General features: G+C 56.0%; 1 protein-coding gene across 7 annotated transcripts in view; it reads left to right on the forward strand.

Annotated features, from left to right (window-relative positions):
* Positions 1 to 16,714, forward strand: part of ATP11A (ATPase phospholipid transporting 11A) — a 115,279-nt gene extending 98,565 nt beyond the window's left edge. For 2 of the 7 annotated variants that reach the window (XM_030856707.2, XM_060287741.1), the window contains exons 25-29: positions 248 to 383; positions 6,347 to 6,412; positions 7,074 to 7,177; positions 9,259 to 9,424; positions 12,665 to 16,714. In XM_030856707.2, coding sequence (XP_030712567.1) covers positions 248 to 383; positions 6,347 to 6,412; positions 7,074 to 7,177; positions 9,259 to 9,424; positions 12,665 to 12,757 — 565 coding nt within the window. In that variant the 3' untranslated portion in view covers positions 12,758 to 16,714. Of the gene's footprint in view, positions 1 to 247; positions 384 to 6,346; positions 6,413 to 7,073; positions 7,178 to 9,258; positions 9,425 to 10,749 lie in introns of all 7 variants that reach the window. The other 5 variants (XM_060287740.1, XM_060287739.1, XM_070044114.1 and 2 more) reach the window with 5 other exon arrangements.
* Positions 16,715 to 17,170: the final 456 nt, after the last annotated feature.

Here is a 17,170-nt window from a genome sequence, read left to right on the forward strand (position 1 = left end):
GCCGGGCTTCTCCAGGACCCGCTTTTCGGGGCTTGGCTAAGTGGGTGTCGGTAGGGGCCCCGCCCCCTCCGAGGGCCCTCCTTCTCCTGTCCCTGCTTGTCCCTGCAGCTCTGCCACCTCGGGGCTCTCCGCGAGTCAGGGGCCCCCGGACGGGGACGGCGGCCGCAGGGCCGGTGGACACGGTGGGGGCTGAGTGGGCGCGTGCGCCTGGACGCGCTCACAGGTTCCCACCCTTTGCCTCCCCCAGAGACATCGCCAAGAACGCTCTCCTCCGCTGGCGCGTGTTCATTTACTGGACGTTCTTAGGCGTGTTCGATGCTCTGGTGTTTTTCTTCGGTGCTTACTTCATGTTTGAAAACACAACCGTGACCAGCAACGGACAGGTTAGTACGGAACTGGGTCGTGTCAGCGTGGCTCCGGGGTTCTTTGGGGATAGAGCTTGAATCCAGCACGATCCCGGGTCAGCGCAGTCTCAGCACAGCCCGCGGGGACCGTGTCTGGGTGTCTGCCCCCCAGCTGGATGGAAGGGACGTGATGGCAGAGTTCTGCCGACTGTAGGGACACCCTTCCTGAGGGGTTCCAGGCTTTAGTTCTGTAGCTTACTCACCGTTAGCTATATACCTAGTGGTTCGATTTGATCGTTGAGACGTGGCTTATTAAATATGGGAAATAATTTAGGATTTAACCCATTTTAGTGTTTGTTCACATCCTTAAGTATCTGTTTACTTCGCAACAAGTAGATTTACACTTGCCTGGTAGGCGTTCAGCGCTCTGGTTTTCTGCATAATTTCTAGGGGTTGTTTTATTCGTATCTTGCTTTTTTCTTTCTGCCATGGCTTCCTTCCCACTCTCAGATAGTGACCACCAACACACACATGGTAAGAAATCTGTGGGTGCGTCCTTTGTGTTTTTGGAGTGCGTTATAAATAAAATATTTCTTGAAAATATTTTCCAACGTGACTCCCTTTGTGTGCTTGTCGGTAGAAATGCTGTTAGTTGCTGCCCCACGTCTGTAGGACTGGGGTCGTCCCAGAAACCTGTGCGTCCACTTGGGTCCCTGTTGCTGAGGTTACTCCCTGTATTTCCATGTTGGGGACCACCAGCGGGGTCAGTGGTGTTTCTAAGTGGACTTGATCTGTTTGGACCTCCCTTGACCTAAGTAAGTAGGAAGACACACGAGCATGTGAGGCTGGAGGGGATGCTGCTTTGACCGTGGCCGACCTCCAGCCCCGCCTGGAGAATACGAGAGGCCCGGGGCCCGGCGCCCTGCTTCTGACCTGATGCCCCAGGGTCCACGTAGAGAAGGGGAGCTTGTGAACAGAGGTTTACTGCACGTCCTGTCTGATGGGACACCTCTGTGCCCGTTTGTCCCTCCGCGTGGCTGGCCTGAAGTTCAGAGTCTTGCTGTGTGTTTGCCCATCGGTTTGTCTGTTTCTTTTTTCTTGTGACTGCAAGGTGCTGTCATCTCTCATTATAACTGAAACCAATTTTTCCTAAATTGATCTTGAGGATTTTTCAAAGTCTTTTTGCACTTTTCTAAAATCTTCCCATTTTTCAAGGATTTACACTTTGTCTTAGTTGTGGTAGAATAGCTCCCGGGTGCCACGAGGCCGTCATGTACCGGTGGTTGAGTCGAGCTGTCTTAGCGTTTGCTCTGATGCATCTTTAGTGAGAGTCCCTTGCGGGCCCAGTTTTAAGTGAGCACCTCACGTGTACCTTAAAGAGCTCAGACTTTGTGTCCCGGCATCCATGGTCCCAGGATCCAGGCAGTGAGTCGCTTCTGCAGGCGTCACCCTCGCTCACCAGTCGCTCCTTCAGTCGGACAGTTTCACGGTGTTAGAGCCGAGCAAATGGAAGTTGACAGATGAGTACTGTACGAGGTCAGGGAATTAGAGCTCAGACCTAGGGTAGTGTTTTAGACCATGCAGCTGCTGCATTGCTTGACGCTCACATCACGTGGTGACATGGTTGGCCCTGCTCTGCAAGCCCACAAGAGGGCGGGTGTGAGCAGGGAGGGGACATGCACCCTGGACACAGGTGCTGGTCGCCCGAGGGGCCCCGGATGCAGGCCTGGGGGGCCTTCCCGGCACGAGGCTGGGCCGCATCTCCTCCTGCCGCTGCTGTGGTCAGAGCTGCAGGCCCGGGTGCCTTGAGGCCCTTCCCGTGAGCCAAGGGCTTCTGCCGTTTCCTGTTTCTCTGCTACTCGCTCCTGAGGGCGCCCTGAGCCACCATGGAACCCGGATCCCAGCGTCTAGAAGGGGTCTTTCCCGTACCATCCCTCCCCCACCTGCCACCTCTGTGCCTTTGCTCAACTGTTATGGGACAAAAGCGTTGGTTAGAATCTGGAACGATGACAGGAAGGGAGAGCGAGGTAGAAAGAACGCCTGTTGGCTGGGGCCCTGTGCTCACGGGCCAGGAGCTCTGAGGCCCCCGTGGGAACAGAGTCAGCACAGGCCACGCACATCCTGTCGCATGAAAAGCTCCTGAGATGCACGGTGATGTCAGGAAGCAGCGTGCGCGACAGTCGTACCAAGCGAGGTGCTGGACCTGGGCGTTTGTCCACAGCTGTGCCTTGGGTCACTGGCGCCCGGGGGACGATAAACAACCTGCAGACGTAGAGGCGTGAGAGCAAGGCCAGCGCTAAGCGGAGGGACACCTGCGGGGACCCAGGGTAGACCTTTATCACCAGGAGGACAGGAGCCCCAGGGCCACGCGTGGCGAGCGCGCTCCGTCGATGGTCTGACTCTAGACCCCTGCGGTACCTCGGGGCCTCCGCACAGAGCCTTCTCGCTCTGGATCACTGAGTCTTAAATTCTTGTTTGTTTGTCAGGTAAGGGGGTTGCATCCCTTACAAAACCAAAAATGATATCGTAGGCTGGTTCTGTAGCAATTCAGACAAAGCAGCAAACAGAGCTGTAAGCCCAGGGCGGCCTCAGGGGCTGCTGGCGTCCTTGGCCTTGGGCAGCAGGTGGCTTGGTGAGGATAGCGGTCATCTCTGTCCTCTTCCAAGGAGGACGGGCGTGTCTTCTCGGTGGGACATTTTAGCTGCCCTGTGCTAGTGATGGTCGGGAGGTGACCCCTAAATCATTCTGTAGGCGTGTTCGTGGATCCGTTGAGAACAACTGAATCATTGATAACTTTCGAAAAAGAGAAATTCACTTGTGGAGCGTTTTCTGCACAGACATCAAGAGCTGTATTATTTCTCAAGTGAGAATATAAGACAATGATTATTTTATTGTTGAACTGCGGGATATTCCTAGGTGCACGCTTGAAAGTTTGGGGCGCGTTGTAATAGAAGCCAGTAAACATCTAGAGCGCGGGAACGTGAGCTGTCCTCAGCGGGCTGAGGACAAGAACACCAGCGCTCAGCAGAGGTTCCCAGTCAGCACGTGAAGCGAATGTAGTAGATGTGGCCGCGATCTTGAGAAAACATAAGACATGTTTGTCGTGGGATATTTTTACACACAAAAATTAAACTGCTCTAGGCTTTAGAGCTTCTGTGAGCAGTAAGATTTCCTACAAGATAGTCCTGAGGAAGAGGAGAGAGGGCGGAGTGGGAGAAGGAATTAAACTTGGACCTGGTTGCGGGGGAGGTGGGAGACCTCCTACTGAATCCTCTCCTCTGAGCGAGGCCCAGAAGTTCACGACGTTCTCCGCGGAGACGCGTGTTGCTTTAGGAAATCAGCCCCGGGGCTTCCTGGGGGCTGGGGAACTGATATCACTCGGGAGAAAGGCCGTCCCTCAGGACACCCCTTTGAGAAAGGGGATTGGAGCCCCAGTGAATCACCCCCAAAGTCCATAGAAATGATGGGTAATGAATTCAATAATGCGTTGACTATCAGCTCGACCTGAGGGCTCCCTTAACTAAGGAGCCCCAGAGGCGCTTACGGAGGTGTTACCGTGATCACCTCCCAGTGAGCTGCGATAGCTGGCGGAGGGCACAGGTGAAGGTGGCCAGGTGTGCAGCCTTGCCCAGGTTCCAACCCAAAGGCCTGAATCTGATTCAAGGCACTTGTGCTTTACTGCTGTTCGCCTGTAAACAGCACACCCTGTGTTTTGCTGGGCTGGGCGTGGATCCCAGATCCACCAGAATCTACCGGATCCTAGGAATCTCGGCAGCGCCTTGGGAAGCACCGTCCTACCCCTCTCGGGAAGAGATGAGAAGCCGTTTGAGTGATTTAAATGTTGTCCCCGATTGCGATGCTGCTGGAGCTGCCCTGTCGCTCTGCCACTGGTGCTCCACAGCCACATTTGCTGCTGCCTAACAGTTTTGTAAAGGATCTCTGAATCCCTCCCAGGCAGGGGCGGCAAACACAAAGGCTGTGAGGGCTTCTGCCCGTGCAGCTGAGCTGATGGTGCCCGCGGGGTTCAGAGCCGCCCCCTCCCTGCGCCTTCACCTCTTGCTTTTGGCTAAAAACGGTAGCTTCCAATGAAAAGGAAGCGGGCGCTGCGTCCTCCTGCACCTGCTGGCCACTGCCGAGCTGCAGCCCACCTCAGAGGGAAAATTTCCTGCCCCCGACGTGAAGCATTGAAGAGAGAGCCCTGTTTTTGAGGGTTTCCCAGCCTGGGCACTGTTGCCAGTGAGGCCAGGAGTTCTTGGTTGTAGGGCTGCCCCGGTGCAGTTAGCAGACCCCTGGCCTCTGCCTCCTGGATGCCAGTAGCCCCCTCCCCCGAAATGTCCCCAGACACTGCAGGTGTCCCCCACCTCAGGGACAGAATCACCTCCAGGGACGGCCACCGTGGCTATGGATCTGAGCCCAGTTTTGATCACGCTGATGAAGCGAAGAATGAAGTGACGAGGGTCCTTAAGTCTGTTCCCTGCAGAAGTCCTGGCACTTTGGTTTTTCTCCTAGAATTCTGCAGGTAGGTTCTTGCCTCGGTAAACACCTCGCAAGGCCTGCAGCCCACATGCTCGCCTGAAGTGAGTCGCGTGTAGGGATGTTCCTTTGGTTGAAAACTAACCACACGGGAAAGCAGTTTTTATTCCGGCTGGTAATGCTTTGTTTTCTCTTAAAGAAGAACTAGGAGCGTTTTCTGAGGCCCAGCTCGCAGAATCCGACAAACCAGAAATGGGTCGGCTCTTAGGCGGTGTAGAAATCTCAAAGAAAATAACTCTTGTAAAGTAACAACAAGAGGCTGGTTTGTCCCCGGGAGGAAGACTCTGAAGTGGCTGGTGTTGCCTTTTGCTTGTGTCTGTGTCTGTGGGTGAGAAACGTGTTGTCCCCTGGTCGGACGTGTGTGCTCCCCGCTGGCCGAGCCCACATCCCGCCGGGGCCTCGTCCGGGGGCTGCTGCGTGTCCGAGGTCCTGGCCGCGGACCTGCCCCGGGCCCTTGTGCAGCTCTGTCGTGTCTCCCCTCCTCCGTTTCCATGGCTCCCACGGGGCCGCATCCTGGTGATGCCGCCCGCAGGGGACAAGGCTGTCGCTCTCACCGCTCCCAGGACGATGGCAGCCGTGGTTTGCCTTCCGAGCCGAAAGGTGTTTGAGCTGAAAAGAGACTAGACACGCGCTCTACCGAGCGTGGGCTGGGCCGCCGGGTAAAGGTCTCGTCCGCATGAAACACGAGCGGGGAGAGCGGGGTCGGCCCCTGCGGACCGTGACTCTAGCTCGCAGACGTGTCCTGTCGTCCGCGTGAAACACGAGCGTGGGGAGCGGGGTCGGCCCCTGCGGACCGTGACTCTAACGAGCAGGAGAGCGGGGTCGGCCCCTGCGGACCGTGACTCTAACGAGCGGGGGGAGCGGGGTCGGCCCCTGCGGACCGTGACTCTAACGAGCGGGGGGAGCGGGGTCGGCCCCTGCGGACCGTGACTCTAACGAGCGGGGGGAGCGGGGTCGGCCCCTGCGGACCGTGACTCTAACGAGCGGGAGAGCGGGGTCGGCCCCTGCGGACCGTGACTCTAGCTCGCAGACGTGTCCTGTCGTCCGCGTGAAACACGAGCGGGAGAGCGGGGTCGGCCCCTGCGGACCGTGACTCTAGCGAGCGGGGGGAGCGGGGTCGGCCCCTGCGGACCGTGACTCTAGCTCGCAGGCGTGTCCTGCTCTGGTTTGTAAGCAGGGCCGCCGTTTGCGGGAGCAGCGAGAGGGCAACACCGGGGGTGGCTGTGCAGGAAGGACGGGGCGCCCAGCGGGAACCACCACCCGCCCCAGCGATGCTGCGGGATCTGAGGCCTAGCGAGCCGGGCTCGGCCGGCCTCCCTCTCACGTTTTGGCGACATCGCAGGGTCTCCGCGTGTCTGGGGCTGGAAGTGTCAGGCGGGGCCGTGGGAGGTGCTCTCTGCCCCTCGTGCGAAGTGCGAAGGAGGAGAATCCGTATTAGTGGGAGACGACGTGGACTCTTGTCTCCACAGGTATTTGGGAACTGGACCTTCGGGACGCTGGTTTTCACGGTGATGGTGTTTACGGTCACCCTGAAGGTACATCCCCTGACCTGACGTGCTTCCTCCGGGCACAGTCAGCCCTCCTAGTGAGTCGTGACCCTGACGCTAACCCTGCCGGGGTCTTCTCCCCGCCACCAACTCGGCCCCGGCCCCAAGGGGCAAAGGTCAGAATTGCACAGAAGGTGGTGGAGGGAAGGAGCCTATTCTGTGGGAAGGGATGGATATTAGACTTCTTTTAAATGGCCATCTGCCCCACCCCTAGTAGAAGCAAAATCCATCTTAATTGGAACAAATTAACGTACCGTGGAAAATTTAGCTCTTTTTCGAGTCAGGTCGGATTCTTCCTGGAATCTCATTATGAAGGTCCCAAATCCTACCAGCCCGGGTCTTGGAAAACCCAGAGCAACGTCCCGGGTGGAGCTATGACCAGCGCCTCGAGCCGCCGCCCGCGTCGCCCTGTGGGAGCATCTCCCTGGGATCCGGGCAGGCTTACTGGCAATGTTGAGACTCGGAGGCCGTGGGGAACCCTTTCTCTCCATTGGAACCTAAAGTGTGTTTTTCCCAAACAGGTTGATGTAGGCATTTGAGCTAAAATTAAGGCTGTTTCCATTCTCTTCCCGCTTCCTTCCCCAGCTGTCAGGGCTCCCAGGGCCCTGCCCAGGTAACACCACCATCAATCACCTTTTCCCTCTTTCAGCTGGCGCTGGACACACACTACTGGACTTGGATAAACCACTTTGTGATCTGGGGGTCACTGCTGTTCTACGTCGTCTTTTCCCTCCTCTGGGGAGGAGTTACCTGGTATGGAGTTGGTAATTCTAGAATCATCATTACGTTACTGGCCCCGCAGTGTCTTTCCTCGAGGGCTGACAACTGTGTGCAGGAGGGGCATGGCACCAGGGCCGGGGGGGGGGGCCCGCAGGGGACGAGGCGGGTGTGGTCCCTGCTCCTTTCCGCCAGGTTCTCAGTGGGGGAGACACGCTGCATCATACACGTGACAGGAGGAGCAGACCTGACGCTACAGCAAGGGACCTAGTTCAGATCAAAGGCTGGGGGAAGGCGTCTCCAGAAAAGCTGTTATTTAAACGGAAACCGGGGAGGGAAGCACTGTCAGCACCGTGGTGGGTGCGCCCGGGGAGCTGGCCGAGGCAGTCGGACCCCAGCCAGAGCCCTTCCTAAGGAAGGGAGCCCCACGTGCAAACACCTTGGGGCGGGGCCCGGCAGGGGAAGGAAGGTCCAGCCTGCCTCCATCGGGGACTTTAAGCAGAGGAGCGTCAGAGTCCGACTGCACTCTTAGGAAGGTCACCGTGGCTGCTGTGTTGGAAGTGAACTTGGGAGTGGAACCCAGACAAGGCAGCCGGTCTAGAGACCGTTGCAGTACAGCGGTCGTCCTGACGGGGGCAGCAAGTGGCTGCCTTTGCCGGCGCTGTTCCGTCCGCCCAGACGTCCTTTCTCACTAGCCTGCCTGGGGAGCGCCTGTTCATCTTTCGAAACCCGGCGGCCCATCAACCTCATCCACTCTTCCCTCGAGTCACCTCCCAGGCGGGCATTTCCACCTGGTCCCCCGAGCAGCTGTTCCTTCCCCTGTCACAGCGCATGCTGGATTTACCTGTAATTCTCCCGTTTATGTTTCCACCTCCCCCATAAGATGGAGAATTTCCTGAGCAGGGCTGGGACTGGGGGGAGGCGAGTGAGGCCCGGGACCACAGCCTGGCCGAACGGGAGGCCAGAAGCAGTGTCCCCTCCACCTGGCGTCCCCAGTGCTGACCTCGGCTCCCGGGAGGGGCAGGCGGCCCCCGAAATGGGGGAGAGGCTTCCCGGTCCATCAGGTCCCCACGTGGAGGTTGCTGAGCTGACATCCACCCAATGACCCGCTCTGTTGCTGACCCCCAGTGGCCAGATCCATGCATTGCACATTCTTGGAGACCAGGAAATCCAGGAAGACCAGACCAGCTTTTGGTGGGTTTCCAGCAGCCCTGCCCCAGGCCACAGATCCCTGCGGTTCTAGCGAGCTCTCCAGAGTGGCTGTGCAAATGGGAGCCTCGCCTGAGAACTCCCAGGCCGGCTCCTGGGCCTTGGGGCTTCGGAGCCAAGAAGCGGTTGTGTTTAGCATCATCACTGCCCCTTTCCAGAGGCTTTTGTGAGTCACCTGGCAGGAGAGTCATTTCATTCTCTGTATTTTTATGGAAATTAAAAAAATATATTATGGCATAATTTTTTTTTTTTTTTTTTTTTGTGGTACGCGGGCCTCTCACTGCTGTGGCCCCTCCCCTTGCGGAGCACAGGCTCCGGACGCGCAGGCCCAGTGGCCACGGCTCACGGGCCCAGCCACTCCGCAGCACATGGGATCTTCCCGGACCGGGGCACGAACCCGTGTCCCCTGCATCGGCAGGCGGACTCTCAACCACTGTGCCACCAGGGAAGCCCCTATGGCATAAATTTTTAAGTATTTAATCGTTCTGCTGACGCGTGCAGATATGAATGCATGAAGATATGCATGCTTGCATATCTTCTCCACATTAATAGCTATTGCGCAGATATGATTCTAAGGTACAAAAAATATGACCTACTTCATCTTTTAAAATCTTTCCCGCTGTTCTGAAACTGAACTTCGGGGACTTGTTTTCCCCGTTGGGATGACTTCATAGAATTCCTCTCCTTTTCCCGTGGGTTAACACGCAGCGTTACAGGGAGAGGCCACAGCCCAGTGTTAATGGGGTTAGTCCCCGCAGGCAGGCTAGGTGGCTTGTCCAGTGACTGTCGTGACAAAAGTGAAAACTTCCAGAACACATGGGCTCTTCGTGCAAGTAGAGAAAACAGACCAGGATTTCGGTGTTTCTCCTGCCATCGTGTTACGTTTCTCCTTTCCCTCGACGCTGCAGGCCGTTCCTCAGTTATCAAAGGATGTACTATGTGTTCATACACATGCTGTCCAGCGGCCCCGCCTGGCTGGCCATCGTCCTGCTCGTCGCCGTCAGCCTCCTTCCCGACGTCCTCAAGAAAGTGCTGTGCAGGCAGCTGTGGCCCAGCGCCACCGAGAGAGTCCAGGTACCGCCCCGGGCGCCGTGGGGCAGCCCTTAGAAAGGGGAGCGGGAAAGGTTTGGGTTTGGAAATGCGGTCAGTCCGCCGTTACTAACGAGTTCCACGATGACACGTGGGTTTACGCCTGAACCTAGATGACCAGTGGTTAGACTTGAGCGGCTAGTCCCTGAACTAAGAAAAAGATTAAGAGAAAAAGATGAAGCCAATACAAAAGGCAAATTGTTTTTTGTACATTTTTAAAAGTTTTTTCAACTAATCATTACCTTGAAGGTAAAATGGCATTACTTTTAGGGATGGTGAATTTGGCTCAAACTTTAGCATTTATTTTGGAAAATTCTGGTTATGAGTAGTTAGGGCTGTTGTTTTCCACCCTCCCAAATGGAAGCCAACAAGCTGAATTCCGGATCCAGGAAAGATGAGAGATATGAAGTATGCCGGGACTGGCATCAGACACAAGTGGTACTCAGAGCTTCCCAAGAGTGCTCTGGCCCTCCCCGGGGTTCCTGGGGAGGGGGTGTCCCCCGTCCCCTTACCCCTGTGACCCCCCGCTACCCTCTCACCCCTGTGACTTGCCCTTGGAGGTGCAGGCCTCAGGAGGAGGAGGAAGGATGCTAGTGAGAGGGCAGAGGCCACAGCAGGGCCCGTTGCTGCAGGACGCTTGTCTCACCTGTAGCAAGGTGCTTGTGCAGGTGAAGGGGGCGGGGCATGCAGGTGGGGAGGGACCGGAGGGAGGGTGACAACAGGAGAGGGTGAGTGGCACGTCCTGGGGCTGAGTCACTGGGAAGCTCAGGGGCCCCGTGGTCTCAGTCCCAAGTGCTGTTGGCCGGCTTTGGGGTGGAAAGCAGGTGGACTTGCCCCCACAAGTCCCCGCTCCCCTCCCAGCAGGTGACGGGTCGGGGGCAAAGCCTTCAGGTTCCTGGTGCTGGTTTAAAATGCTGAGCGCAGTGCCCCAGCCCTGGGGATTCTGCTGGGTTTGCAAAGTCGGTGCCCAGACGAACGCAGGAGGGGTTAGTGCAGGTCCACGTCTGACAACTTCATTACGAGTTGCACAGTCGTCCGGGGCTGTTCCCGGGCGGGACACAGGCGGGAGTGCGAGGGGAGGGATCCCGCCCGCCTGGGCTGGGCTGGGCCGCGGGGGCCGGTGTGGCCTGGTTTCCAGTGGCTGCAGGGACGTCCGGAGGCTGCCGCTCGTCTCACCGGACTCACCGCCTTTTCTTGTCTCTTCCCTTCTTCGTTCCTTTCGTCTTCCGGCCTCTTTGCCCAAATAACCACCTTGTTTATCGATGTGCATGGCCTCCTGACCTCTGACCTCTGGCCTCTGGGACCGGCAGACTAGGAACCAGTGCCTTTCTGTCGAGCAGCCCACCGTCTTTATGCTTTCTCAGACTTCCAGCAGTCTGACTTTCTAACGGAACAAGGTGACGCTTTTCTGTCTTTTTGCATGCTTGGGACTCAGTCGCAGGACCGCACAGGGTTGACGGTTAAGCTCGGAGCCGCGCTCGCAGGCCCGCCCCAGGCAGCACCGGGCCGCTGGCGTCGGGGACGCAGGGTGCCGGGCTCCTGCCGTCCACGCCACTGACCGGTGCCTGCACGCGTGCCTGGGGAGCGTCAGAGCCCGCTCTGCAGGCGGGACTGAGGGCCTCCGGAGAGACCAGCCTCAGGCCTTGGCACTGGGCTGCAGAGAAAGCCAGGACAGACGTGTCTGGGGTCAACATTTTTACCAAAAAACTTTTTTAAAAAGTCTGATCATTTTTAGAAAAAGGCGCTGACCTTGCCTTAAAGGGCCGTAGCGCCTCTCTCTCGGGCACATAGAGCCATTCACGCGGCGTTCTGTGGCCGCCGCCCAGGGTCGAAGGCGTTTCTTCCGGAGGCAAGGCTTCGGGGACACGGCGTTATCTGTTTTCAGTCGTTTGTGTGCCTGGTGCCTCGTTTCTGTGTGCTCCGAGCCAGGCACACTCTGAAGGTCTGTGTTTGGTGTTACTGCTTCACTGAGGCAGCCTGCTTAATGGGAAAATGCCTAAAGCAAAAAAAAACAAAAAGGCTTTTTCCTCTTTAATAACTGTTCATATGCCACACAGCTTTAGCACTGCTTTTTAACTAGCAGGATGGTACATTTTTTAAGTTCAAGTAATTATTGGCGATCGAAATTTTTTTAATCTGATGCCCTCAGAATTTGTTAGAATAAGTTACATCATTTCATCTTGCTGTTCACACGCTTGAAAACATTCAGGATGAAATTCTTAGGAACATTTTAATAAGTCACAGGAGGTGCTTATGAGATTGGTTGAATCATGCCAACTCCAGGCTAAAACTAAATTCCTCTGACTGTTGATGGGGTTCATTTAGAGTTGATTTGCAGACGCCACACTCTGGCCGCTGGGAGAAGGGCCCTGAGCTCTGTGTGTCCGTAGCCGAGGCCGTGACCCCAGGGTGCCTGGAGCCTGCACTCCGGGCACACACAGGGTCAACGTGTTGTTGCTGGAGAACCGTCCAATTTCTGCAAAACTTGGGAGGAACAAACACTTGACTAGCCGTTTTGTGGGACGTACTGCATTTGAGATGGATGGCTTTTTCTTTTCACCTGTCCTATTAAAGCAAAAACCATGGCAGGCACCGTGTGTGTACACACATAGGTCAGTTACATATACGTGTGCATTTCTGGTTTCTACATCCATTTGCACATACAGTCGTGTGCGTTTCCGCCCCTGCGAAGAGCAGCCCCCCCAGCGCTTGTCTGCTTCACCCCCTCCTCGCCGGAGAACGTTCTGCAGCTCACGCTTGTGATCCTTCAACTCCTACAATTCTCTTCTTCCTTGTTACTGAGAGACTCATACAGTTTGACTAGAAAATCTCAGTGTTCAGATGCCCGGCCCCACTGACCTGTGGCCCTGTGACTCCTTGCACCTCCCACATTCTGGTCTCAGTCCGGGACTCCTCTGTTTGACCAGAGACGGGGCCGAGGGACGGGGTCCGGCAGGCACACAGAGAGTGACAGGCAGGTGGACAGAGGACAGAGGGACAGGCACACAGAGAGGGACAGAGGGACAGGCAGGCACACAGAGCGGGCTAGAGGGACAGGCACAGAGCTCCTCCCTTGGGGCCGGGTGCCCGCTTGGGGAGCCCAGCCGTGCCGGGGTGGTCTCGGGGAGCGGGCAAGGCCGTTAGCCAACGCCCCAGTCTGGGCAGCAGCCTCCCCGGTGGCCCGGCCTCCCCTCCGCGGGCTCAGTGTCTGTCCTCGCCTTGCAGAGGAGCTCGAGCCGCCGAGCCCCGGCCGACGCCGCGCCGAGCCCTGACCGGCCTCTCCTGATGGACCCCGAGCCGCGGCCGCGGCGCGAGTAGCTGGTGGATAGGTAACGGCCGCCCGCGGGCAGCCCGGTGTGCTGTGCTCTTGCTGTGAGCGGTTTTCCTCCAAAGTTTTGCGTGCTGTGCTGTGTCTGTTAGGTTCGTGGTCACAAAGAAAGGCCTTTACACACGTGGGTTCCATCCCAGGTAAGTGGCCTGCCCAAGAGGCCGGCCGCATGGGCTGCGTGCCGTGCACACACACGCACACGCCTGCACACCTGTGCAGCGCACACGCCGGGTGGACATCGCCCCACACGTGTCCGGTGTTCGGCGTCCAGAGCACAGTTCATTCATTCTCATCCGTGGTGGTGGGAATGGCTTCACCTGAAAGGTCCATCAGGAAAGACCACCTTTCGAAGTAAAAAAGGGGGTCTGGAGTGAGCGGCCCGAGCCTTGGCCGGGGCAGGTGTCCAGCAGCGCCTTCAGTGTCCAGAGCAGGCGTCTCCCGCCCGGCTGCCCCTCCCCTCCCTGCCCGTTCGATCCGAACACACGCGTGGGCCGGGGAGGGGAGGTGCCTCTGGGGGCGCTGGGTAGGGCGAGGTCAGCATCCCCATTAGAGGAACCGCAGCCAGTCCGGGCCCAGGGAGGGGCTTCGTGTTTTCACGCGTGTCTTCTGCGGGACGGTGGGCCCGAGAAGGGGACACGATCGCAGCCGGGATGGTCCACGTGCCTCCTCCGTGTCTGGTCCAGCTGTGTTCAGGGGAGCCCAGGCCGGGGCAGCGAGGGCGGTGGCCATGTCGGGGCGTCGGGTCAGACGACGGGTGCTCGATGGGATTCTCGCGGGGGTCCCGGCACTGACTCTGTCCTTTCTGTTCCCGACAGACCGCGTGCTTGGTGTCACGACCACCTCTCGGGAGTCACCCCCTTGCCTCTCTGTAGACCCCAGCCCTGGGCAGCGCCCTGGGAGGGCGGGGGCGCCAGGCCCCCTCCAGCTCAGCCTCTCCCACTCCCCGCGTCCCCACCCGGCTACAGACCCCACTCCTGTGGCCCGAGGGGAGACCGGATGCACGGATCACGGGTCCAGCCTCTAAGAGCCGCACGGTGAAGGGGGCAGGACAGGCGTCTCCGGGCGGCGACCAGGCAGGACGCACGCGAGCCCTCGGTGCACCCTGTGGGAGCAGGATCTGGGGGGATCGCGGCCCCCCCCCCCGGGTGAGGCCGCACCTCGACCTCCTGGGAAGCGCAGCTGAGCCTTGCAGGCGGGGTCGGGTCTGGCCCCTCCTCCCGGGCCCCAAAACCTCTGCTTTCGGAACCAGCCCAGGGACACCTCAGGACCGGCACCCCTCCCTCCCTCCTGTCCGTCCGCTGCTGGCACCGGGACCTGCGGTAGTGAGGCTGACCGCGGACGTGTCTGGTCCCACGCCCCTTCCTCCGCGGGGCTGGGGCCTGTGTGCTTCGGCACCGCCTCCTGCCTCCCCCCAGCTGCCTACGCGAAGAGGGGAACCTATCCAGTAAAGCTTCCGGCACAGGTTCCGGGCAGTTCATCTTCCCGCTCCCGAGGATGCGGCTCACCGGGGCGCCCTTGCTGCGAAATGCCCGTTTCGGGGGTTGAGGGGAACGGTGGGGTCTGGGTGCCGGAGGCCGGCCTCTGATGTGGTGCTTAGGCCCCCATTAAGAGTGGTCGGTCTCCCGGCGGTGTTGTCCCCCAGATCTGTGTCAGGCCCACAGGTCTGACAGGGTGGCCGGGGCGACCTGAAAAGCAATATCGCAGCCCTCGCCGCCACCGCGCTGACTCTGACCTAACCCTGCTCTGCCGGGGGTCCTATCCGTGTCTCCTTGTGGGGGTGAACCGTCAGAAGGCAGCTGTGCTGTAAACTCCCTGTGACTTTCCTGTACCAGTATCTTATTTCTGGAAATAACCCGTTCGACATAGCCTTAATAGTCCGTAAAGAAGACATTTCAGTTTGAGATTCAGAGGGTAAAACCAATGGCTTTTTAGGAAAGGGTCACCCAAAAGCTAAACGTTGCCCCCGCTGGATGCATGGGTGGGATTTAGGGATGTCGGTTGGGGAGTGAACACTGAGTCTACTTCCAAGACGCTCGACGTTAGGGGTTTCGGGAAGTTCAAATTTCAGTTTGATTGTATAATGTTCACCTATAAACTATTTGTTTGAACGAGGGGATGAGTTAACAGCAAGAACAAGCATACACAGGTAGTCGGGGTGAAGCAGGTGAAGTATAAACATACCAAAGACTAGGATGATGGGCGTGGGGCCTCCAGTGAGACGGGGATGGGAGGGCGTGTCCGTCTGAGGGTCCTCCAGCCTCCGCCCCGCCCCCGTCACTCACACTCCACGTCCAGCGTGTGGTCCACACTAGACCCTGCAAACAATGGTGTGTGCATTTTTACAGTCGTTTTTAAGAACCTAAAATGGGTATAAATGTAATACACGTGGGGGACAGATTCTCTGTACGTTTAGTTAACAAATTGTTTGTAATGTATTTTTTTAGAAATCTTAAAATTCCCTTTGCACTGAAGTATTTTCATAGCTGTTTTGTTTGTTAATGTATCATATCTAATTTTTAAAGTATGTTTTTAAAGCTTTTATTTTTTACGTTGATGGCATTTTGGCCACTTTATATTTGAATTCTGATGAACATTTTGGCTGAATGTCTCAATATCTGACGAATGTGAATTTTCAGATTTGGTTTTCTTCTCTACACCTGTTTATTTTTGGTGTTTCTGGCGGTAGTCAGTAGCTAAAAGGCACATTTAGAGTATGATAATTTGCTATGCCCTTTCTTCACAGTTCATTGCCATTTCATCTGCTTTTTATTTGGTTTTTAATTTCTATCCTTCAGCCTTAAAATAGCTTCTTGACGGTTCTGTGTCCTCTTTTTGCCTGTATTGAGATGGTTACCATTTACCTCGGATAAGTCAAGTCTCCTTATGAAAGTTACTGACCTTTCCATGCTCCAAAAAGTCTTCTTAAAATTGTTTGGGAAATTATTAAGTGACTGTGCCTGACAATTTGAAATAGGCGAGGGGCATGAGATCAAAAGAAAAGTCAAAGGAGGGACAGAAGAGCCCACCGAAGTGACATTTCGGACGAGACAATGAGATTCCCACCTGACGGTGGGCAGCACGTACTTGCCTTACACTAACCTTAAAGCAAGTAACTTAGTTTTGAAAATCTTACAGCTGCACGTTCATCACTTATTAACATTTCCCCCGCTGGTCCAGATGTCTGGTTCCTGACCCACACGCCATCCCCCAAAGCAAGCTGTCTGTAGGCCGTGTTGCTCCGGCCACCTCCGTGGTCCTGCTTTCAGCTCCCGGCCACCCGAGGCCGCACACATCCCACGTCCTACGGGGACCCTGCGGGGGCCTCTGAGCCCCACCCTCAGGACAGGTGGCTGCCAGCCGCCCTCGGACCCTCCCAGCTGCAGCGTCCCTGTGTCCGGAGCTGGGAGTAAAGACCCTCTCTTGGCAACTCCTGTTAGAACCCAAATCAGCCCATTCCTGTGCCCTTGATTCCATGGGGTGAACGCAGACCAAATGACCCGCACCCCCTTCCCCGGGGGGGGCCGTGGCCCCGTGAGACCCACTGGTGGCAGTGCCGGGCCACGGGAGGAGCCCAGGAGCGCCGCCTTCTGCAGTAGCAGGTTTATAGAAGCATAGTTCGGCCTGGTGAGACTTTGCAGCTTTAACTAGAGAACTGCCTCGCACATGCTGTGTAACTATTCCTAAGTTCATGGGCGTCAACCAGAAGTTCAGGGCAAAACCTAAGGGAAGTTTCCGGCCTCTTTCTTTAAAACCACTGAGTTCATCTGTTTTGCACTGTTAATGACGTAATACAACCACTTCTGCTTTATCTTAAAATTAATGGTATTTATTTGACGACTCAGTGTAACAGCTTGCTATGCACTTTCTTTTGGAAGTTTCCCATTTGTAACTTTAAAAACAGGAAAAATGTCAGCAGGCAAACGCATTCTTTTTTCTTTTTTTTTTTTCTAGTTAGAGGGCAGGTGAATGGGGCTGGGAATCATTCTGATTCGTCTATAAACAAAGCTTTAATGAAGCTGTGTCAGAGTATTATTAAAGTGTGATTCTACTTTTGCAGAAAAAAATCTAAAGATCAGTTTATATAGCTTTATTTTTTACCTTATCGAAATATACAGAATTTTAATATGCGTGTATTGTCTCTGACTTAAAGTTATAATGTGTGTCTGCATTGCTGTTTAAAATGTCCGTTCGTTATGTAATGTAATAAAAGAGAATCTTCAAAAATGTATTTAACACGAATGTTATCTCTAGGTGTTGTCATCGTAAATACTGGAATTTATTTTTAAATTATTGAATATAGTAGGTGCGTTTAAGATAATAAATCAGCCTCCAAACAGTAATGTTTAATTGATAATTATTTATTAACCTGCTTTGAAAAATTAAATTGTGAATTAAACCGAATC

The sequence above is a fragment of the Globicephala melas genome, chromosome 18 (assembly GCF_963455315.2).
Source record: "Globicephala melas chromosome 18, mGloMel1.2, whole genome shotgun sequence".
NCBI classification, from domain to species: Eukaryota; Metazoa; Chordata; class Mammalia; order Artiodactyla; family Delphinidae; genus Globicephala; species Globicephala melas.